At 43.7% G+C, this 24,108-nt stretch overlaps 3 protein-coding genes across 7 annotated transcripts; 2 read left to right on the top strand and 1 right to left on the bottom strand.

Annotated features, from left to right (window-relative positions):
- The first annotated feature begins 34 nt into the window (after window positions 1–34).
- Window positions 35–10,373, top strand: LOC105701719 (aquaporin). 3 transcript variants are annotated; one of them, XM_012428701.1, is made up of 5 exons: window positions 35–219; window positions 5,951–6,208; window positions 6,594–6,878; window positions 7,295–7,501; window positions 8,638–10,373. In XM_012428701.1, the coding sequence occupies exons 2-5, from the start codon at window positions 5,951–5,953 to the stop codon at window positions 8,677–8,679; spliced, it is 792 nt and encodes a 263-aa protein (XP_012284124.1). In that variant the 5' UTR covers window positions 35–219; the 3' UTR covers window positions 8,680–10,373. The 3 variants fall into 3 exon arrangements, with proteins under 3 accessions (XP_012284124.1, XP_012284145.1, XP_012284133.1); XM_012428722.1 differs by having other exon boundaries at window positions 8,435–10,373; XM_012428710.2 differs by lacking the exon at window positions 35–219 and adding an exon at window positions 576–1,274.
- Window positions 10,374–11,206: 833 nt separating this feature from the next.
- LOC105701831 (RE1-silencing transcription factor) lies at window positions 11,207–17,570 on the bottom strand. Of its 3 annotated transcripts, none has more exons than XM_012428950.2 (3): window positions 17,205–17,570; window positions 14,106–15,605; window positions 11,207–13,973 (listed from the first exon to the last, which is right to left on the bottom strand). In XM_012428950.2, exons 1-3 carry the CDS (start codon window positions 17,355–17,357, stop codon window positions 12,351–12,353), a joined length of 3,276 nt encoding a protein of 1,091 aa, XP_012284373.1. In that variant the 5' UTR covers window positions 17,358–17,570; the 3' UTR covers window positions 11,207–12,350. The 3 variants fall into 3 exon arrangements, with proteins under 3 accessions (XP_012284373.1, XP_012284382.1, XP_012284364.1); XM_012428959.2 differs by having other exon boundaries at window positions 11,207–14,646; window positions 14,953–15,605; window positions 17,205–17,569; XM_012428941.2 differs by having other exon boundaries at window positions 11,207–15,605; window positions 17,205–17,569.
- A 910-nt stretch (window positions 17,571–18,480) lies between these two features.
- On the top strand, window positions 18,481–23,615 carry LOC105698987 (sodium/potassium-transporting ATPase subunit alpha). Its single transcript, XM_012423662.1, has 9 exons — window positions 18,481–18,756; window positions 18,989–19,301; window positions 19,395–19,520; window positions 19,763–20,169; window positions 20,246–20,515; window positions 20,721–21,035; window positions 21,530–21,938; window positions 22,580–22,868; window positions 23,021–23,615. The coding sequence occupies exons 1-9, from the start codon at window positions 18,481–18,483 to the stop codon at window positions 23,589–23,591; spliced, it is 2,976 nt and encodes a 991-aa protein (XP_012279085.1). The 3' UTR covers window positions 23,592–23,615.
- The last annotated feature ends 493 nt before the right edge of the window (window positions 23,616–24,108 follow it).

The raw sequence follows: 24,108 nt of genomic DNA, 5'->3' as shown, positions 1-24,108 counted from the left end.
AGAATGGCGGCTTCTATAGTGTAGCCCAGTTGTCGTCCAGAAACCCTGAGACGAGCAGAACGCCGCAGTTCGTCGCGTTAATTCGATACGATCGTTCTTCGCTTCGCATTGTTCGTTTCCGTTGTTTATATCGACTGCATTCATTTTCCAGTGACTGCAACAGGTCACTGGGGTTCAAGAATTGTTTAACTTGTGAGCCTTGCGTTGCCGATTTGCAGGGTGAGTTCCATCTTCGGCGTGTCCATATATTAAATTCGTGAACTAGCTTTAGATTGAGTAAGGGGTGATATCAAACTACTATAGTTTTGAAATTGCTCCGAGATTCCATCTTCGGCACGCACACCTTTTGCGAATATCTAAGGGCAATTTATAAGTCCAGAAAGAATTCTCTGTAAAGGAGTTATAATTTTGGAGTGATGCGTGACTTTGTAGAGTTCTGCAATCCAAATCTATGATTATTTATTTAACGTTCAATGGTTTAGTAGAGGTATTCTGGTGACAGGGTGGAGACCGAATCTCTCTATAGTGGATCCCTGTACCAGAATGGCGTCCTCTATAGTTTAGTCCAGTTGTTGTCCAGAATCCCTAAAAGGTACAGACTACCGTAGTTCGTGTCAATTCGATACGTTCTTTCCTTCGCGCCGTTTATTTCTATTGTTTATATCAGCTGCATTCATTTTCTGGTGAGGTCCTCGAATTTGAAGAATCTCCTAATTCCTTCGTCTTGTATTATCGACTTCCACGTTGAGTTTCATTTTCGGCGTGTCCATTTACAGTAAATCAGAGTAACTTCTAAGTCAAGTGAAAAACATTATTAAACCATTGTGGTCTTGAAATTGGACCAAGGACCATTGGACTCCATCTTCGATGCGTTCACATTTCGCGTTTGGATATATAAAAAAATCATTGTAAAATCGTAATGACTTTGACATTAGGTGTGATTTCGTACGGCTCTATGTTTTAAATCTTCTTTAATTGTTAAACATTTATTGTAACTATTCTGGTGACGGGGTGGAGAGGAAATCTTGGATACACAGTGGATGCTGCCGGATGCCTATATCAGAATGGCGTCTTCTATAGTTTAGCCCAGTCGTCAAGAAACCCTGAGAGGTACAGACTGCCGCAGTTCGTCGCGCTACCTTGGGTTGACTGGTTTCTGACTTCCGTTGTCCGCTTCCAAATATTCATATCGATTTTGTAATAATCCTATCGAGATCCCCGATATTCAAGTATCTCCCAGGAAACTCGCAACCCTTGCATTACCGGCTTTTAGGGTGAGTTCTATCTTGAGTGGTAAATCAGCTTTTCGGAATCTATCGAACGACATCGCCGCAGGCAACTAATGAAATGTATACATAATGAACAAAATATTTAGCAAGAAGTATGTGTTTTGCCTCTGAAAAAATATGTAACTGTATCGATTTAAGCATTGAAGAATAATAGGAATTTAATCTCCTTAATATGACCCGATAGGAAAATAATACATCTAATAATTTTCATGCACGTTGGTGTTTTTTATAGGCAGCTTAAACATTAGATTTATAACCGATGTACTTTTACTCTGGTGAATCAGGAAAACGTGTACGGCGGTCTCAAAATATCTTTGTATACTCAAAACTGTCATGTGTCTTGAGAATGTATGACGATGGAGGTGCTGATATAAACGCTTACAGGTAATCCGTAAGTCATTAAACGGAAGAACGTTCGCTTAACACATCGTTTATATGTAACCATGCGAAGATAATGGTACATAAATGGTGTAACGAGCAAACACTCCTCCGGATAATACGCGTTCTACCCGTTTAAGGTGAGCGTTTAATACCTCTTATTTACACCTGTTTGTGTCTGCTGGGTGTATGATCTTCAATGTCGGTTTCATCCTCGAGTATGGCTGTCATATGAAAAAGAGCCGACCAGTATAGAGTCAACAAGGACCAAACCGTTATTTATTTTCAATAGTCACCTTTATCGAATGGGTGATATTCACAAGTTACGTTTATTAAAATAGCAGTTTATAAAAATAAATCAACCAGTATCGTGTAAACAAGGATCGATTGGTTATTTATTTTCAAGTCTTATCTCTACGAAATTGGTGTCCACGAATACGCAGGTTGGCAGATAATAAATTGCTATTGTTCTCCACTCTTGGAAATAAATCTTAATAAATATCCATGCAATGTTTGTGATCGTTTTGAATGTGCAACCTGAAAAGAGACGGGCTTCAATTATTCCTCTGTCTAGTTTACGTAAAATCAAGTTTTGATTGACGCTTTGCAAAATTTACAATGGACACAGTCCGACAAAATTCCTTATGTCGACTTGGATCGATCGTTCATTTATTTCCGACTATTAATTCGATCAAATGGTATCCACGAGTTCCTTTCTAGCACGCAATCTCCGGCCTTCGGGGTGAGTTTCATTTTCATTCGAGACAGTTTGCTTCAAAAAGCATTTGAAGAAACCACGGAGGACGGAGCTGTGATTTCTTGCCTCAGCATAAAGTGTCGTAAAGTGTTACAACTTTTAAGTGGAAATCAAAACCGGAACGTTTTACTGGCATTTACCGTTTACTAATCAAAATTGACACCGAAATTAACCAAGAGAAATCAATTTTGCAAATGATTTCGAAGACCTTTTCTTGCGACATCGTTTATCATGGATCCGGAAGAGAGGAGTCAGTGTCGATTGCGACAATTTCCTCTGGACGATTTCAACCAGAAAACCCGCAAAGAGTCGTTTTACGGTATCAGACATTAATTGAAAAAAAAAAAACAAACAAACAAACATATTTGAATTTTTTCTAATTCTCTTTTAGTTCTATAGTTTGCATATAAATAAAAAGAAACCTAAATTCCATAATGACCGCTGAAACGTTCTCCAGGGACACCTGTGATTCGTTGGATAGCCGAGAACAGGTGCGTCTATATTTTCAAAAATAAATCCATTTTGTGAGTAAATGAATAAACATAGTTAACATCGGTATCACATCTCTGCGGAAATACGTACCCGGTACATATGGTTACCGTTTAAATGCACAGAGAAATTTATGAATAAAGAAAAGTTGATGGGCTCGGATAGCGAACACATTAGATGTGCATCTCTAAAAAAGTAGTCCAGGTCGACTACCGGTTCGCCAATTGCATAGCTCGACGAAGAGTTCGCGGACCTTTAGCCGCGATACCTTGCGAAAGATAATTGGCCGTGCGTACACGCGCAAGGTATCAGCACAGATATCTCAGGCAGTATTTGCGATATACAGTTAACCGTAATGCGAAGAACCCATCGAAGAAGCAAAGGTACAGTTTCGCTCTTCTGAAAAGTGGAACGAGTGGATTACCGGTTGGACAAGAGAGACTGGACGTCCGAGGTGGATTCAGCTCCTTATTCGCGGCATTAACTGGCAAAGAGTGAAAGAAAGCGTCTCCTTATAGGGCTAACGATCTAAGGAACCTAGTGGCTCACCTAGATCTTCGGTAAAACTTCAGCCTCAGAAAATAATTACGTCGAATCGACCGGCGGATGTAAGAAGTGCCGATTAATCGCAGCCAATCCCCCAGCTCATCATGAGTAAAAAATAATCCTTCGGAGATTACAACACGATATAAGTATCGAAATGTGGGAGAAATCTCAAGGAAAATACGCATAATTGTACTTACTTTTCTTTTCTTTTCTTTTTTTCTTCTTTAATTAATAAGGAACGACGATACGGATAATCCGAGGTTTAGAGTCACTACTCGTGGGCTAGTTTATGCGTCATTTATTAATGACGACCTAGATCAGGAGGAATTAAATATGCAATAACATAATACGTTCTAAATATTCTTCAGTGGGATAATGAACCGTTGATGTCGGGTCGAAGGATAATGATGTGATTTTTTATTTCTGTGTTTTTAATAACAATGTGTCGGTCAAATGAGACGATTCTTATTTGGGGTCGTTTACCTGAGAGTTAGAAGAAACATCCGGATACTTGACGGGCATTTCTGTTGACTCGACCGTTTCATAGGAAAGGCAAGAAATCGTGGAAGAAAGAGACAAGAGAAGCCATTGGACACAGCTAATATTCTCGACACACGTCCAGTAGGAATTTCTTCTTCCTCGTCCTTAAAATCCTTTAGGAGAAGCGCGACTCGCCTCGAGGCCAATGTGTCACGTTTTCTAATTTAGAGTTACTTTTCTTACCTATTCCCGTTTACGCCGAATTAGGAACTAACCGTTGAAAGCTGGCAATTTAAACCTCAATGTTAATATTATCCTACCCCATGAAATTGCATGGGCATCTCGTCCTGGAAACGGGATACCTCAGGGAATTGTCTCGGAACCGACCTCCTGAAAGTCATCCGACAGGGAAGATTTATTTTTCACTTCCATTAGTTAACGCCACCGAGCCATAACGAGAGGCGGAAAAATTCGACACCTTGATGGACGGTCGCGGAGCGTCTCAAAGACGTCCGGGTTTTTATGGGTTTCAGGCCTATGAAAAAGAGATCCTCGTCTCGTAGATCCACTCGAGCGAACCTCTCGAGGTGATCCGAAATGATGTAACCCCGGGACGAGAATTGGCCGCGCAACACCGTAAATAAACTCCGCGAAACGGCGGAGTGGTATTATTTTTACACGAAAAGGAAGAACAAACTCGCGAGTGACATCACTCCGTGGAACGGAGTCGCGTGAGCGTTCCGTGTTTCGTTTCCCTCGGGACCAGAAACTGCCATGACCGAGGCATTTGTCGCATTACCTTCGCTCTTAAAAAAAGAAACATAAGGAAAGAGAGGACCAAGATGTACGATTATTACTTTTCCGCGTGAGAGATTGAAAGTCTCGGTCACCTTTGTCTCCCTTGCAGCAAAGAAAAACAATGACCGAGATCTTCAATCGCCTCCACTTAATTTCGAGGGAAACGAAACCTGAAACGGAGAAAGCGAGACCTCTGCAGGATTGCGTTCCGCTCTAGAAATCGGAAGTGAAACAAGAAGAGTTCCTGCCTAGAAAATACTCCCATCTCTCCATTCCGATTGACATTCCTCTCCATCCCTTATGAAAAGTACAATTCCTTGTTTATTAAAAAAAAAAAACTACTCGGACATTTATCAGCGAATTCGGTTAATCCGGCAAGACGTAGCATGTACCTTCTGCCGAGTTTCTCCCACAAAGCGTTCACCCTGAAAATAACAGAAATCGTCATTGGATCCTTCCAAGAAGCCGCCTCGATGAGTTCTTTCGAAGGAAACGGCGCAGCTTCGTTTACGCGCCGAGAAAAGGAGAAATAAGTATAACCGCCGCCATTTAACTCGCCAAGCCACCTGTCGATCGCGCTAACGATCGTAACGCAAACCGATCGCCATTTCCTAGGAGCAGGTGCAGCTGCAGGCCACCTGTAAAAAGTAGAACCAGTAAGGACGGTCGCGGATGAGGAAACGCGCCACGGAGATTAAATAACCTCATGGCCTTCGGCCTTCGGGAGGATGCGCCGATCTGCATGCGTAATGAGAGCCCCGGAACGCGCTTCCATCGCGCGAAGCCACTCGTCCTCGGTCCGAATCCGTGATGCAAATCACCAGACCCGCTAAACGGTCCCAACGGTTCCTAGGCTCTCGGCACGTGGCCGTTGATCCGGTCGCGGAGGTTAAAACGCGTCCGGGACTTTGCAGTACCGTTCGCTCGACCTCTTCGCCTTCTTCACCTTCGACGTGCCCGACGGGGGCTGGAAATAGAACTAACGAGAGACTAAACGATAAATCCACGTACGATGATTAATTACAAATATTGACTTATTTTAGTTTGATTATACCAGAATATAGTTTGGGACTATGCGGTACCATTCGCTCGACCTATTCGCCTTCTTCACCTTCGACGTGCCCGACGTGGGCTGGAAATAGAACTAACGAGAAACTAAATGATAAATCCACGTACAATTATTAATTACAAATAACGTGGCTCCCTTTTGCAGATGGTGAATCTGAGGACGGCGCTGGGAGCGCACGAGCTCACCGATAAAAAGTCCGGCCTGTACAGAGCGTTGGTGGCGGAATTCCTGGGCACGTTGCTGCTCAACTTCTTCGGATGTGGATCCGTGATCACAGGAAATGTCGTTGCCATTGCTTTGGCTTTCGGCCTGGCCGTGGCAGGGGCCGTGCAAGGAATCGGCCACGTGTCCGGCGGACATATCAATCCAGCTGTGACATTTGGCTTGGCAGTGATCGGCAAGGTATAGAGCGCTCCTACCAAATAAACATATCAATAATTAATAAGCCCGGACACCCCGTTACTTGGGATGCATTAGCTCCACTCAATATTATATGCAAGTACTGAAAATAAATTTAATCGCAACATTAAGGTGCAATTTATCATGAGACCTTGAACGCCTCGACCTGAAGTCATTTAAATCCACATTTTCATTTCGATTAAAGTCAACTAACTATTGTATAATAACGAAATTCATCACTAAGGACCCCGGGGTCAATCTAAATTATGCAACGTTAAGGGACGGGGTAGCTCTGCTCGATCGTCATTCATCACTGTGCTTGTTTAGAAAACGACCCTACTTCAATAATTAGAGGCGATTCCGTGATAACCATTGTGATATTCCCCAGGTGCCGATCGTTAGGGCGCTCCTCTACGTATTGGCCCAATGCGTGGGAGCGATAGCCGGATCAGCTGTTCTTCGAGCACTCTCCGCGGAGAGTTCCGAAGGTGCCTTAGGCGTGGTATCGCTCGCCGAAGGTATCACACCTGTTAAGGGGCTCGGTGTGGAATTCTTCCTTGCTCTGATCCTTGTCCTCGTGGTCTGTGGAGCCTGCGATGCCGGGAAGCCAGACAGCAAGGGGATCGCACCGCTAATCATCGGACTTGCCGTCACAGTCGGACATATTGTCGGGGTAAACGCCACTTATGACTTGCCAAGATTTCCACTTATGTCAGTCCTAAACCAGTATCATGTAAATTATTTCCTAGCCGTTGACAACCTTAAGAGATTTGAACGTTTCATCAATCCTTCCCATAAAATAATATAACAACATATCAGTACCATATTACGTCTTATGTTAGTGATATATAATTGCACCACTTGTAGATTTATTACAATCGGTAACAATGTTGCGGGACGGTGATAACTAGATATTAAATAATATTAATGTATCTCCTGACTGACTTTCGTTACACATTATGTCATTTTCGTGTCATGTAACCAGGGGTCGGGTCCTTCTTTCCTCGCTCTGCTTATACGTTTTACAGGTAGCTACTGTACCTATATCACTTGAACGTTACTTTATATACAAATGGCTAATTATTCTAGGTACCAAGGACCGGCGCCGGGATGAATCCTGCTCGGTCTTTGGGCAGTGCCGTGGTCATGGGGATCTTCGATGACCATTGGTTGTACTGGGTGGGCCCCATTCTCGGCGGAATCGCAGGTGGACTGATCTACCTTCACGCCCTGGGACCTGCCAAGGAGCCGGAAATGCCGAAGAGTTACTCCACGGTCGCTACGGAAGAAAAAGAGGTATACATGAGTCGTACTCAGGCATGAGTTTGTTACGCCTCGGACGACGTACACCGGAAAGAGGATTGGTTTACCGCTAAGAATGGCTTCAAGTTACCTCACCATGCTCTCTCCACGCAGTATTCGACTACAATTACCCCTGAGCAAATATAAACCGCGTTTCCTCGTCATTTTTTACTGGGATCGCGTAAACGAGAGCACTCGGTCGTTTCGACGGAAAATGATTTCATCGTTTTGCTGCAACGAACATATTTTTCTTTTTTTTTCTTTTTTTTCCATTCAATGGGACATCAAGCTTCTTCATTTTTACATTCTCTCATCAGAGTAATTTGAAACCCACTCTGTGCACGTTAAATTCCCCTCGGCATAATCTGGTTACCACTTAAACGGTTGATTTTTTGTCAGATTTTAATTATTATGAATTTATCAGGGTTGGGGCATTCCTTTCTTTGCACACGGATGATTGATTGTTCACTGGGTCTAATTGGATTAACTGTAACAGGAGTCCCGCTATAGGTTAGAGGGAAATTTTATCGTTGTGTTCGGATAAACCGTTACTTACTTGGCTTTTCTACGAGCGTGGTTATCTGATCTTGAGGTAATTGTGGTAATGATATTCGCTTTTCGCGAGGGTAAATGAACCGGCCGTTAAGAATAAGACCACTGCGGCTTCCAGTGGGGATTCCAGTACACCTCATCGGAATTGCAAAGGTTAATGAAATGTCTGCCGAAGCCACGTTGAACCAGCCCTCTTTGCGGTTAATTAGAAAATCAACAGCAATGAATGTGATGAAAGGATGATACCTTATAATCTCAGGAAGTCGCGTAACTAAAGAAGTACGGAGTCGGAAACTAAGGAGAGATATGGAGGAAGGGAATTGAAATTGGTCTCGACTTTCAAAATCTGTAAGGAAACGCATCTTTGCCCCACAGCGGTTCGAGTACATAGACAGCGGACGGGGCGGCCTCTAAGTGGAGAGAAATAAAGGAGGAAAAAAAGATAGGTGGGGAGGAAAGCACCTTTCCAAGCGACAATGTAGAGGGCGCACTGTAAAGCCGCAAGGCGGGGGCCGGTCGGCTTAGACGAGCCAAAGGCCACAACCGATACGAAACTATTCTCGCTAATTATTTTCCAGCTCCAGCGGCTTACCAGCAGGAAGGGCAACCAGCCCGCTTGACGCTGACGCTTTAATATCCGGTTAACCGACCCGAGCGCTCACGGGAAATAACCAGCATGGCGCCTAGCGCAAAACCCCGCGGCTGCGTCTACTTGCATCGCCCTCCACTGTGCTTTTTGACTGCCAGTTTGCCGTCGCTTTGGCAACCTCATCCTCGATCGACTCGCCGAAATCCCCGGGCTACGTCGCAGGCGACCCATCGAATGCGAGATTTCGACTGGTTCGCGTTAACACATTTGCGATCGCTGACGTGAATTCACGTCTTTCCAAGTTCTATTCCTGGTTGCCGCTCACGTGAATCACGTCCATAACGTTACACGATACAAGTTTGCGGCAACCAGAATTTCATTATTTTCCCCGGTAATCAGTATTTGAAGCGGAAAAAATTTTCCGCTCGCGAATAGATGAAAAACGTAACGCTACACGCGGGTGTCTAAACCAGGTTTAAGCGTGTCGAATATTTATCTCGTATTCCGGAGAGAATAGATCGCCCAGCATTCTGTACCCTACATCCGAGAACACTCCTTCACCCTGGGGTCATACGCGCGTTTTGTTGACCTCCATATTACGATTATTTTCTCATTTCTCAGCCGAAAAGGGTAGCACATCACTTTGTACTTTTTGTCGATCATTTTTTCAAGTTATCTTATGGCAGTTTTCTGTGATACACGTGCAAACTTCAATTCATGCTGAGTTTATCTTTTTCTTTTTTTTTTTCATTGGTTTTATCTGTATAATCTGTAAGGCATCTTATACATAGTATGAGACAATGTGGTGTTAAACATCGCGTTTCAAATCTGCGCGCGTTGCCGCACAATAGGTCGTAATGTATTTTTACAATGAACATTACGTCATTTTTTATGCTCGCGTGGCCCCAGCCTTAATCCGCTAGTCGATTCGGTAATCGATGGGGCAGAAATTGTGCATTTTGGTAATTATCGGATGGCTTGGAGCGTAGAAAGGGTCGAATGCTTCGCGGTTCGGCGAAGGGTATTCTTCGGGCGCCATCTTGCAATTCTGAGAAACTAGAGAAATAAAAATGAAGAGCCGCTTTACGCGATGAAAGGAACATTTTTCTGGCGATACTAAGAGCAAACGAGTTTTAGTATTTCTACGAAATTATCAAGCGAGCCTTGATTTTTTCGGTTTTAAGGTTGATTAAAGAATCTTTTATTTATGAAATCGTTGATTCAGGACGCTTCTCGTTGGAGTCCGTTGTATGTAGTATCTTATCTCGAGGATACTTTTTGTAGTATACATGTCCACTTCATGCACGGAATATTATGAAGTATTCAAAAGCTCAATTTATAGCCGACTTAAAAGTGTCGCTATTTAATTGGAATACGAACGATTAATGGCGCAACACCTTTGATTTGGAAAGTTTATCCAAGGAATGTCGACAGGTTTCTCAATGATCGAATTGACGAAAATATGCGAGATTCAAGGATAGTTTTCTTCCTTAACAATGGAAGGCTCAAAAAATCGATCTTTTGAATACATGCATACGTAACATCACTACTAGTTACTCCATTTCTATCAACTAATCTAATTAATCTTTTATAAGCAACGATTTCATGACGATCATGTACATTATTATACATACATATATGCAATATTTTAATAAGTTATAATGGAATTGTATTCTGAATAAGTATAATAAACGATACGGAATAACGTATCTTACATTTTTCAAACGTTGTGTAATTGAATCCTTGCCTTGTGAAGCGTACCATTTGTAAATGTATTTATTTATTCAAATGTTTATACATCAGGTAAGATTTCCAGTGAGTATAGTTGTACCTTCAAATTACGGTTGTAATGTCGCTTAAGATGATGCAATAATGAACTAATATGAGCATGCACCAGAGATGAGTTGGAAGATTGCTCACGGGCAGGATCGTGCAATCGCATCCTGTGCTGCTCTCTGGTTTCGTACGTTAGCTTTCACCGTTTTTTGCCCCCAAGGGAGGCGCAACGAATTTCTGATAGGAGCTCGCGCACTCGCGATGGCGGTACTATCTACCAGTCGTCGTTGGCAGCTCACGTACTCGTGATGGTAATACCATGCGGCAGTTGACGCTGGTGGCTTACCTACGCTTACCGACACTGCTCGCTTTTGATGGTAAGGGAAGAACACTCGTGACGCTCCATTTGACTTTATCTACTTATCTACTACTATTAAGTACATTGTTGCCTCGAAGTCTACGTGATGCGGAGCTTTGGGGAACGCGTCGGTGTAACGTACGGAACTCCCATGGTATTACCATCACGAGTACGTGAGCCGCCAACGGCGACTGGTAGATGGTACCGCCATCGCGAGTGCGCGAGCTCCTATCAGAAATTCGTTGCGCCGCCCTTGGGGGCAAAAAACGGTGAAAGCTAACGTACGAAACCAGAGGGCAGCACAGGATGCGATCACACGATCCTGCCCGTGAGCAATCTCCCAACTCATCTCTGCATGCACCTTGCAAAGCAACAAGCTGCGAAGTAACGCAGGGTTCCCGGCATAAAGAATGATTTATTCCTATTTTCTAGTACATTCACACCACACTTTATTCGTTACAGAGTTGCAAATATTTACTGCTTATCCATTGTATCCTACGAACCTTTATTCTCTATTATAACATAATTCTGCATAAGTCAATTGAAGATCTTTACGGCACCGATGATCCTTCTAAAGTTAGAGTTCTTAAAAGGAATTGTACGCTGTCACTTGCGTTCCTATCATATCTTTTTCACACTTTACAGTAGATTTCATAACACTGAAATCCAGCGACAGTAATGAACCTTACACGAATAGTCAACGTGTGGAAATAATGTGGAAGAGTCATAAATCGAAATATAATCGTGTCGTCAGTATATAGATGCACATACATACATATTTAAAAAAAAAAAGGTCAGGAGAGCGCCAACAAAAAAAATATTTAGCACTCGAAGATGCATGTTAGTCTAGCCAATTCAGCAAATAGAAAAATTCATAATGGGATATGTCAAAGTAAACCCCAAAGAAGTTATCCATTTCCCGGTGTAAATTCAATGTCGATGTCAAGTGTTTCTTTTTTCTTTTTTCCTTTTCTTAGTAAATAATCGCCGATGAGTAATAACGTCATTGTTAATGCATTTTGCATAACTAGTTTCTTAACATATAAAACCCAAGGTTCCATCGTGAACATGGATTATCCGAAGAAGTCATGCTTTGGGAGGGATAATCGACACCCACCATCGAGTTCATTAGTCTCTCCTAAAGTAAGTATAATGTTGCATTGATATTTTACACGTGTATAGTAAAAAGTAAGTGAGGTGCATTTTTCGTTTGTAGGAAGCCTTGACAAGCATAAAATTCTGGAACTTGCGAAAGGAAATGAGATTACATAATTAAATGTAATAGTGGTATGCAATATATATACGAGCTATTCTTAATTCGGCTCTATGAGCTACCATTGACACGATCGAAGATCCTGTCTTGCTATGGTTATTCGCGACTATGATAATATAGTAAAAAAAGGTTTCGTTGCAGAAGCTCGAGTAAACTCCGCCACAGTCCTGAGAAGAACGCGTAGAAGAACCCTGTTCTGCCACCAAGGATAACAATACTTGGCCTCAAATGATAATTCATTGACACCAGCCTAACATTCGTGAATATACAATTCTCAAGTTCCAATATGTAACATCTAACCCTCCATTCTCGAAAGCTTATCTTCCAAGCTATCGTGGCTGTCATTGGTGTCATTCAAATTGATCGTGTCGTTCCCTTCGGAGAGCTCTATAACGGAATCTTCCAAGTTAACTTCCTGTTTCTGATCGTCTAGCGCAGTGTCCGATGGTTCAAAAATGTCCGCAGCCTCCGTAAGGTCTTGCCCTCCCAAGGAGAGGGCACTGTCATCCTGGCTGTCGTGAGACACCGCGTTCTCTTCAACGACTATCTGCGTCTGATCTTCCTCGGAGTGCTCCTGAGCCTCTTCACACTGTTGTATATCCATTTCGTCAGTCTTTAAAAAGTCATTGGCGTCCTGATTTTCGGCGTCGTTCTCATTGGCATCGTGTTTCATGGCTTCCATGGGAGTAAGAGTTTCTTCTTTCTCAGGCTCCCCCAAAGTCTTCGGTTCCGCCTGACCGATGCCAGATATCTCGCACAGATTGCTGAGAACGTTATCTTGCATCTTGACCACGTTTTCCGTGGAATCCAGAATGCTGCTCAGCTCACGACTCATCTCGTCTACCTCCGAAGCCTCCTCGGTCTTGACGACAATGATCTTTTTATTACCGTATACTTTGGAACTCGTTACCTGGGGTGGTTTGTAGTCCTTCTTGGGTGTTGGGATCTCTCCGCTGTCCGTCGACTCCTTCAGTGCTTTCACGACAATTTCTTTCTCCCCCGGCATTTCTTTCTCCTTCTCACTCACCTTATCGGAGGAGTCGTTATATTCCTGTTCCTCGTCATAGATACTTTGTTTTCTCTTCACGAAAACCCTCTTCAAAGGCAACTGTTGCTCGTCTTCGGATTCGTCGTGTCTCTCTGGAAGCATCTCGTCTACGGGTTCATATTCCTGTTGTTTCCTGGCCTGCAATTCTTCTATCTTCAGTCGCTGCTGCTCCACTCTCTTTTCCAGCTGTTCCAGTTTCTCCTTCGTCTCCTGATCACCCTTCGTCAAATTCGCAGAGGTCCCTTGCTTCTGTTCCGGTTTCTGTCCACTCGTTGTAGGTGCCATTTTCATGGTACCTGGAGTCGTCGATGACTGTGACGTTTTCAATTCAAATTTAGGAGACTCACCTAACAGAGGGTCCGTCGTTTTCAAAGTGGTGGTCTGTCTCTGGTCTACCGGAGATTGTAGCATAGTTTGCACCAAAGCTTGGGTTTTATCTATCGGTTTCTTCACGACCACTCTTTTAACAACATTGCCGGTTGGCAGCTTGGCCAGCTCCGCAGGATCGATTATGGTCCCATCCGGATTCATGATGACCTCTCTCGTTGTGTCGCCCTGTCTAATAATTCTGCGAACGATTACTCTTTTAGTTACCTTGGGCCCAGAACCTGAGAAATTTTGACTCGTCCCCGACGGTGTGGTTTCGCTCTCCTTGGCGTTCGGTGTACTCGTAGGGGTCTCCGTCCCACCTGGTTTCCTAACGACGAATCGCTTTATTACCTTCACCGTATTGACAGCCTTTGGAGTGTTCTGCCCAGATATCTCCGGCTTCTCTTCCTTGGGCAGTATGTTTGCGGAGTGACCGCTCTGCAAGGTTTGGGACCTCGAGTGACCCTGACTCGGAGGGTTCGCAGCCTCTTTACCCTGATCCTGTGGAATGTTCTGATGTTTAAGAGGAATTTTGTGTTTTTCAAAGACAGAAGCCACAATTTTCTGCACCTCTGCCTCGGTTTCATCTATGCGACCTTTGGGTGAAGCTTCGGATGGCTTTGATTGACTGACCTTGGAATTCGATTGGTTGCTCGGGCCTGACTTTGCTTTATTCTCTTGCATATCTCTGCGCTGGATGGGCATTAGGGTCTTGATCGTTTTCTTTACTACGTTGCCGTCTTTGTTCCGCACAAAGACTATCTGCTCCTTGCGGTCTTCCTTTTCGCTTCTGTCCACATCGTCGTCACTCTCCGAATGCTTGCTCTTGGGATATTTCTTGGCAACGTACGAAGGTGGCTCATAGTCGTCGTCCCCATCGGAATATTGCTCCTCTTCTTCTTCCTCTTCAGAATCCGAATCTATTTTATCCTTTCCTGCATCTGGTGGCAAGCCATCCGGTCCCATCTTTTCTCCCGCTTCAATGTGCTGCTTTATGTGAGTTACGTAGTCTGCTCTGTTCCGGCATGACTCTTGACAAACGTCACAGTTCAGACCCATTCCGGTGCGTTTTGTATGCGTCAGCTGATGGACTTCCAAACTTTCTTTTCGCTTGAAAGCCTTACCGCAGTCCTCGCAGATGTGCCTCTTCTCCACGGAATGGGAACGCATGTGCCTGGTTAAATGATGAGACAATAAGAAAGTGCGAGGGCAAAGCTTACACAAATATGGACGATGGCCTGCATGGCTTGTTAAGTGTCGAGCAAGTTTTGTGCTAGTGCGGAAGGCTTCTTTACAATACTCGCAGACAAATGATTTATCTTCATTGTGCAACACTTCGTGACGTTCCAAGCCTTGCTTATAGGAGAATCTCTTGTTGCAGATGTTGCACTGATGAGGCTTCGGTTTATGTACCGTCTCCTCATGTTTTTCTAGTTCCTCCGTAGTGAAGAATTCTCTATCGCAATGTTGACAAGCATACCTTAATTCATCCCGGTGTAACTTCTCATGGCGCTGTAGCATGCTGGATCGAGAGAACTTCTTGTGACAAATCGCACAGGAAAATGGCTTCTCTTCGGTGTGTGTGGTTACATGTTTGGCCAGATCATACTTTGTGAAGAACATTCTATCGCACTCCGTGCACTTGTAATCTCGATCTCGGTGGGCTCGCTGTACATGCAATTGTAGTGCTTGTCTTAAAGGGAAGGTACGCTCACACTGGTCGCAGGCGTGAACCCTGATTTCACCCGGTTCCAGCTTGCGATCTTCCTTATCATTGTTTGCTTCGTTCTCTCCATCGCTACCACCATCTTGTTCCTCCTCGTATAAATCGTGGCATTCTCCCTTTTCCCGTTTCTCTATTGTCCGCTCCCTGTTTTCTCTTCTCTCCCCACTGTCCACCCGTGCCTTCTTCAACTGATCATTTTGAATTCTCTGCTCGGAGGATCTCTTGGTGCCGGTCTCAGGTGGATCGTTGGGAATTGGAGGGAACGGTCTTGGTAATACTCCAGATAATGGATATGCTCTCAGTGCTTCATCTGCTTTCTTACATTGAAGCTTGAACTTGTAAGATCGATCCAAATTCCAACGGCAAGTTGAACAAATCATCTGCGGCATCCCATCTGCTGCATAAACCTTAAACAAAACTTAACTATTAGAATCTAACAAAATCTCATGGGGTAGAATTAGTTTTATAGAATCTAAATTACTTTCTGTCTACAATAAAAATATTTTGTCAATATAGAAATATTAAGGTTTTCATAAATATATTGTAACGAAGTGATGCTAAATTTATACCAAATTTTCTCAATTCTTATCATTCCTCATCTATTAAAGACAGAAGGAATAATATTTAAAATTACTGATACATTTTTTAGCGCACCGTAATATCTGTATATCTTTAATTTCAATATCAAATCATATGGTTTGGAAATTGATATCTATATTCAACCGAATACAATTATTAATGTTCTTAATTTACTGAATTTGATTTGTCAGATTTGTGATTTTTCATTCAGATCGAACGTAGCTTCTACATAAATACATTTTGCGATAAGATTATCGATTCAATTATTCAGAATGAAATTGATAGCAAAGTGTCTGTTTTTGATATCCTGCTATATATGCATTTCATAAAAGAATGCAAATCTTACAGTCATATCGATATTTAATCACTCTCGTGTTTCATACATGTGTTGGGTTCACTCATGGATAACAAGATCTCAACGACCTTCGAAGAATTAGTTGAAAGGTGCAACGTAAAACCAAGAGTGAATCTAGAGGACGGTTTTAAAGGTGTTCCTCTGCAATTAATCATTTCATGTATAAAAGTTATTGAACTTCAGTGATTGTATAATAAACATAAACATTATGTACTAATCTTATAGTTATAATAAGAATTTCATGGAATGCAAAATGGATCAACAAGTTGGAGCAATATTTCCTGGAACCCTATCAAGAGACTGGATCCCTCCTTCATTCATGCAAGCTGGTAGTATTCGCCACAGCAGTGAATCCAACACATGTAGTTTCACGCATGCACACGCAATAGATGCGTACCATGTGCCCTGTAACCCAATACATACAGATATGAGTTCAAGGAATGAAATCAAATTGAAAATCATAAAATCTGACGAACGTTTCTGATAATTATTTCAAGAGACTCAAGCTTCTTTATTCTGTACCAGAGGCATACATCGAAATACTCTTAATTCAATAAAACGAAAAAAAAAAATAGCTAGGTCCCCGGCATTGAGATAGCGGCATCCCCTTCAATAGCGCGACATATACAGCACGAGATATCCACGTGTGTGTATCTGTACAGAATACGAGCCGCAGCGTCATCCTACAACCGCGAAACTAACTACTAGACTAAAAGTCGAGCCGTCCTAGTCGCTCCGTTTTTTCAATTCTCGATTTCAAAGGTGTTGGCAGCAATGGCGGCCGCCATGTTGCCGCCGAGCTCTCCGGCTCCGCGATCGATGCACGGCGTTCAATGGCCTGCCCGCACGGCAAGATCGGGATCTGCGTTACCCACGTCAGTCAACGCTATTGACTCGTTCCGATGTTTTCCCCCGCGCGTGCACAGAGCACGCATCAATTGGACGTATCTTCCCGCGAGTCGCGCTCCTTAGACCCGGTTCCCGTTTCCGGCTCCCCAAGGAAGACGGGGACATCGCACGTCCCCCGGGCGCGGATTAACCAGAAATGGCGCGAGAAATCGGCACATCTTACCTCGATGGCGACGCACGACATAATCTGCAGGGTAAGCGGCACCTGGAAAGGCTTGCTGTGGTCCCTCTCGTAGATGAAGCTGAGTGGCTCGGACTCGGTTAGGCAGAACCGACATACCCGCCTGGAGCGGAGCGGCGCCGGCCTATTCTCCATTTTGTCTCTCGGCCCGTAGCTCGCGGTTCGAGACGACGGAACACTTCGGCTCGCGTTAGTTTACCCGATCGCGCATCTACGGGGAACGACGCCGTGCGTCGGTAAGCGTCGCGTCACGGGAGCGAGCGGGACGAAGTATACACCGCTATGGCGGAGGTGGACGAACGAACCGCGACCGTTTCTCTGCGTGGCGTCGCCCGGATGAGCTGCAGCCCCGCCGCGGCCTTTGCACTCCAGCGCCACTCGCCGCGTGGCTCCGTCGATAACAAGCCTGCGCGCGAGGGCGCCACCGGCTGCGACGCGTAGTTGGCGACGCCGCCGTCGAGTATCGCTTCCCCCTGACAAAAAAATATCCCCGCCAAAAACATTTTTGTGGAAAAACTCAACATTGAGTATATACATTCAAGCTATATTATGTTTCTAAATTCGAAAAGCATTGAAATCGTATTACAAAGCCAAGCAAAACTACTTTATTGTATACTTTTTCTGAATAAAGGAATTCTCAAGTTTGGTGTAATTTGTAATTTCATGAAATGTCACCATAGGATCGAGTACGAAATCCTTGGTACTTGTTTAAATTATTTTGACAAATCTACGCCGAATAAAGTACGGTCATTGTCAGAATGACGATCGAAAATGTTGACAGCGTCCATTTCTTGGAACTTTTACTTTCTCCGTTTAAGTAAGCTCTAATTAGAATATTGTAGACTTCTTGCTCGACGCCCATTGAAAATACGAGATTCTTTTTGCCCATCGTCTTGGATGGACATACCGTCCGCCTTTTGTAATTCGGGCTTCCAGTTTCGCATTAAGTAATACAGATTCGTAACAAATCGTAACGGCTCGAACATATCCGAATTAAATTACGAAATAAACCTTTGAAAAGGTTGGCGGAGAGAAATCATACAGGAAAAGATATTATTCCTAATTGTAAGAAACAATGATTGGTCGCCGAAGACGGAAAACAAAATGTCTCCGGCTCTTCGAGAATCGTGTACTTCATGACGCGGCCGAGTTATTTTACCCATCTTGGTTACCTTTCCACTTTTGTTAGGAAATTTTTAAGGACGAAAGTATACGGGAATGATTTTATTCGGACCGGAAGCGACGAAGAATCGTCGGTATGAAATTGAAGGAGGTCCTCAAGTTTCGCAGGCGACATCGGGACGGTGCAACTTTGGAGCATCTGCGACAAGACATCGACGTCGACGTGCACGTCTTAGAATCGGAACTTTTGCTGGAGAAATTAAAGACCGATGCCTCGCGAGGTTTATCCACGGCTAAGGCAAGAAACCTGCAAAGGGAGCATGGAATGAATACATTAACGCCGCCGAAGGAGACTCCGGAAATCTTTAAACTCTTGCGCTGCCTGTGCGGGGGATTCTCCCTTTTAATTTGGGTTATTAAAAATTATTTCCCACAGACTTCCCTTTCCTTAACTGTTTTAACATTTCTCTCGTATTCTAAAATATAATCGCAGATCCCTTTGGAAAGTGTCTACAATTACCTAAATGTATCTTCCCTGTAAATCCGTGATCTCTGCCGTGTTCGTTCACTTTTCTTTCATTTCCTTCTTGTACTTCTCCTGTACTTTCGGAAATATAATACAAATCGTGTTAAATAATTTTCAGGTGGGAGCATTGTTATGCTTCGGAAGTTACTTTTTGGAGAAACATACTTATGGAATAGCTTCCGACGACCATTTGTGGCTGGGAATGGTGTTGATCCTTCTGATCCTGGTAACAGGGATGTTCAGCTACTACCAGAACTCGAAGAGCTCAAAGATCATGGAGTCTTTCAAGGGGATGTTGCCTGAGAAGACGAAAGTCCTCAGGGACGAGTACATAAAGGAGCTGTATGTCTCCGAGTTGGTCGTCGGGGACATCGTCTTCCTCGAGACCGGTGACCGAGTTCCTGCTGACATTAGGTTGCTGGAATGTCAAGGTGAGTGCAGGCCAGCTCTCAGTTTTCTTATTTTTCCGTGTCCACGTCGGCCCTGCCTTTCTCTTGACTCTGTGCAGGCCCGTGTCCACAAAGGTCTTAAGGTGGATAACGCATCCATAACCGGGGAGTCCATGCCGCTCCTGCGATCCACGAAACCATCGCCAGGGAGTTTCATAGAAGCCGAGAATATAATTTTCTTCTCTACAAACATAGTCGAGGGTATGCTTAGATTTTGGGAAGCATCGAGAGAACGGCTTTCTCCCTAAAAATATAACCAAACGTAAAAGAAAGTAATGACAGCCTCCTAGAATATTTAAATTTTCCCCTTTCTCAAGAACTCCTTCCTTTGAATATCTTAATTAAAGGGGAGTGTTTTTATGAACCGAAAGTATTCTCTTAGGCTGTGCACTTATTCATGTTACTCAGATTCCTGTTCTCCAAAATGGTTCTTCCGGTACTAGGTACTGCAAAAGGGGTAGTGGTCGCTTGCGGTGACCTAACCGTCATGGGAAGAGTAGCAAAACTGACCTCGAGACTGATTCCTCGACCTACCCCACTTTCACGGGAAATCCATCGATTTATGATATTAATATCCTGCTGGGCTGTCTTTCTGGGCGTCTTCTTCTTCGGAATGTCGGTGGCCCTAGGATACGGTTGGATAGACTCGGTGATTTTCCTCATTGGCATCATAGTTGCCAATGTGCCAGAGGGCCTTCTTGCCACTGTCACCGTTAGTCTGACCTTGACTGCCAAGCAAATGGCCAACAAAAATTGCCTCATCAAGAACCTGGAAGCCATCGAGACCCTTGGGTGCACGGCAGTCATCTGTTCCGACAAAACAGGGACACTTACCCAAAATAAAATGACGGCACGCCTTAAAGACATTATTTTTAATTATGATTTAGAAATTGTTTTTATGTGTATACTAACGTTTATTATTGCAGGTACGTCATGCGTGGTACAATGGCCAGCTAAGAGAAATAATGGCGTCCGATACGTGGAGCAAGTACGCCAATAGTCGAGGGTTTCTAAATTTGGCCAGAGTGGCGAGTTTGTGCAATCGTGCAGAATGGGCGCCATTACCGGATGGTTTACCTGTTCCACCTCTGAACAAGCGAAAAGTGCTTGGCGATCCTTTGGAAAGTGCATTACTTAAGTGCATGGAGGTCCTCGTCAGAGGTGGTGCGCATACCTTCAGGAAGGCTTACACCAAGGTAAAATATTGTGGGCTCACATAAACATGTATGCATATAAATCGCAATATAAGAATACAGTACAATATAAATAATTAGTAACTACTTTCGACAGGAGACCGAATATTTTTCTCTTCCCCTGCAGCGTCAAGAAACGACGTAGCGTGTTAACTATATCGAAAGAACTTTATTCCGTATGATCGTATTTTATTCTTTGTTTGTGCAGGTTTTTGAGATCCCGTTCAATTCGACCGACAAATTTCAGGCCGATGTGCACCTGGGAAAGGAAATGCATTTAATATCGTTGAAGGGAGCACCCGAGAGCGTCCTCGAGCGATGCTCGACGGTGGCCCAAGATGGCGGCACGCGAGAACTGGACGAAGAAACCAAAATGGCGTACACGGAAGCGTGCCACGTCCTGGCGAACAACGGCGAACGCGTTCTCGGATTCGCCGATCGTGTCCTGTCCTTCTCCACCTTTCCAAAGGGTTACGAGTTCAAGGCAGACCCTCCCAACTTTCCCCTGAACAACCTGCGGCTGGTGCGCTTATTACATCATTATGCCTACTTAAGTCAATCATTATGTATACACGGTGGGCCACAAAGTGGTATAAGTAAGGGGCTCTAAATACTTACCACATGCTGAATTTCCTAATTGTAGCATAGCATTGTCACAAGTCCGCGCACTCCATCGTTATACCACGTTCGGAAAATCTGGTATTTAATTTTACCACCATTTTAGGATCATTAAACTAATACTGTAACCGAGGACGTAAACGGAGCCCGGGTGCATTACGACCAATGATTCAGATACACTTTGCTCCCAAGTTAAAATGCATGCTGGGAATAGTTTCACAGAAAATATGCCTGAAAACAGTGTATTTTTAGAACGATGACTGATTTTATATTTATTATATGAATATACGTATGTATAATAATTATCGTAGTGGTTATAAAAATGATGATGACAGTACAGGTCAACCCGTCGTTCGATATAATTGCTCTGAAGTCAATACAGATTCTTTTTCGTTACAGGTGGGATTAATATCCATGATGGACCCCCCGAGGCCGACTGTGCCCGACGCCGTGTACAAATGTCGGTGTGCGGGAATCAAGGTGATCATGGTGACAGGAGACCACCCTGACACTGCCAGGGCCATCGCCAAGTACGTCGGTATAGTCACCGAGGACCATCAAAACGAGGCTACCAGGCACTCCATTGTGGTAACTGGACCCGAACTTCGGGATCTGCAACCGGGCCAGCTGGACAGCCTGATCCGACATTACCCTGAAATTGTTTTCGCACGCACATCACCGGTGCAGAAACTGCAGATTGTAGAAAGCTGTCACAGGTTGCACCTCATCACTGCAGTGACCGGCGATGGGGTCAACGATTCGCCGGCCCTGAAGAAGGCCGACATCGGCGTCGCCATGGGAGTCGCTGGTTCTTTTCGCTTCTTATACTCATACGTGTTACATAATTCTACAATACCTTGTGTAGAACTACGTAATCGCCTTTGCGACCTAGCGAGGACAGACTAGAATAGCGCTAAAATGTCTGATGGATATTATGAGAGAAGAGGAAGACATTATTTTATATGATAGGATGTCAATACGTTTAGGCGATGTGAAATCGACAGTGAAGCTTAAGGGAAAGATTGTAATTATTTTAAGTAGGTATCGGCGTTGCAATTGGTAAACATATTCTGGTTTCGATTGCAAATGGTATCGAGTCGTGATATTTTATTTATCATTTAAAGAAATACGTACGATGTGTTATTTTTTTTTTTCGGATTTACCGGAGTGAGAATGTCCTTTCCGATTTGTTAATTGAACCTGTCTGGAAGGGCAGAGTCCTTGCAGAGCAGAAACTCGTTTCGCATCGTCTTTAATCCTTTATGAGACCGTATGACGTCAAAGGCAGATATTCACGGATCTACAATATTTTAATTCAATTTTATCTCTGTTTTCGTCATTATCCGAGTATATAAAGTGTTTTCAAAAAGGTACATCAAGGATAGGGTAATTAAAATCGTAGAAAAAATGCATCTTCAGTATTCACGATTTAATCGGTATTCGTTATAGGCTCCGATGTGAGTAGACAAGTTGCTGATCTGATTTTGTTGGACGACAACTTTGCGACTATCGTAACGGGGATTGAAGAAGGCAGAAGAGTCTTCGACAACCTGAAATCCAGCATCGCGTACACTCTTGCCAGCAATGTTCCGGAAGTGACGCCATTCCTTGCGTTCATTGCCCTGGGAATACCACTTCCGGTTGGCATCATATGCATTTTGTGCATCGACGTCGGTACCGATATGTGGCCAGCAATTTCCTTAGCATACGAGAAATCCGAGGGAGACATAATGCTGAGGCAAGCTCTATAAACATTCAAAGCATATTATACAAATGAGACCGAACTTCTGAGAAAGATGAAATTCAATTACACTCCATCATTGGCGAGCAAGTTCCTAAATCTATTTAGATCTCCCCAAGACATTAATTAAAATTATCGATACTTTTCAGGAAGCCCAGAGTCCCGCACACGGACCATCTCGTCAATCGCAAATTGATCTTCATGGCCTATGGACAAATTGGCATAATCGAAGCAGCAGCAGGATTTTTCACCTATTTCGTAATCATGGCAGAGTCCGGATTCTTTCCTGGCAAACTGTTGGGGTTGAGGCCCTACTGGGATAGTTCTGCTGTAAACGACCTCGAAGACAGCTACGGTCAGCAATGGACCTACAAGCAACGCAAGATCTTGGAACACACTTGCCACACCGCTTTCTTCGTCAGTATCGTCATCGTGCAGTGTGCAGATGCTATAATTTGCAAAACTAGCAGGACTTCCATATTTCGCCAGGGAATGAACAACTGGATACTGAATTTTGGATTGATCTTTGAGATCGTCATGGCTTCTGTCGTCTGTTACGCACCTTACATGGATGTGATCCTGAAGACATACCCCCTGCATGGCGAGTGGTGGATTCCGGGCATACCTTTTGCCTGCTGGATCTTGATTTACGACGAACTAAGGAAATGGTGGATCAGGAAGCACCCCGGTGGATGGTGGGACCGAGAAACCGCTTATTAATCGTTATCAATCAGTGTCATCAATAATGAGTTCTTTGAAATTGCATGTATGTACCGATTTAGATGACTAGGATAATTAACGATGGATTATAAACCTGGATTATAAACGGGGAACGAAGATTGAATGTGCCAATATGCTCTATACCATTAAGGCCTAAAAGCATCGTTGGATCCGCAACTCTAGGGGGCCAAATATCATCTTATCACCTTAATAGCTTCGCGAGAAACTATAATGCCTCGATCTGCCGAAAGGAACATCGAGCAGCTTTTCAAATACTATTTTAAGATCACTGGAAGAGAAACTTTCTACTTGCATTTTAATTACCACCAGGTCAGCGTCTAGGTTTACATCTTCTCAACGCCCTGAGGCTCGTTACTCCACAAAGGTTCTGCAAAATGGCTTGTTAGCTGTTCCGTTAATTCACTCCATTTTGTGATCCCCTTTTCTCTCGATAATTTCCATCTTTCTCCAATTAAGTGCACTTCTTAAAAATTACAAATGGGTACGTAAATCGAAT

Source organism: Orussus abietinus, unplaced genomic scaffold, assembly GCF_000612105.2.
Source record: "Orussus abietinus isolate OABI.00-Male unplaced genomic scaffold, Oabi_2.0 scaffold44, whole genome shotgun sequence".
Lineage (NCBI taxonomy): Eukaryota > Metazoa > Arthropoda > Insecta > Hymenoptera > Orussidae > Orussus > Orussus abietinus.
The sequence above is the reverse complement of the archived record's forward strand: the minus strand, read 5'-3'. Positions and strand labels throughout refer to the sequence as shown.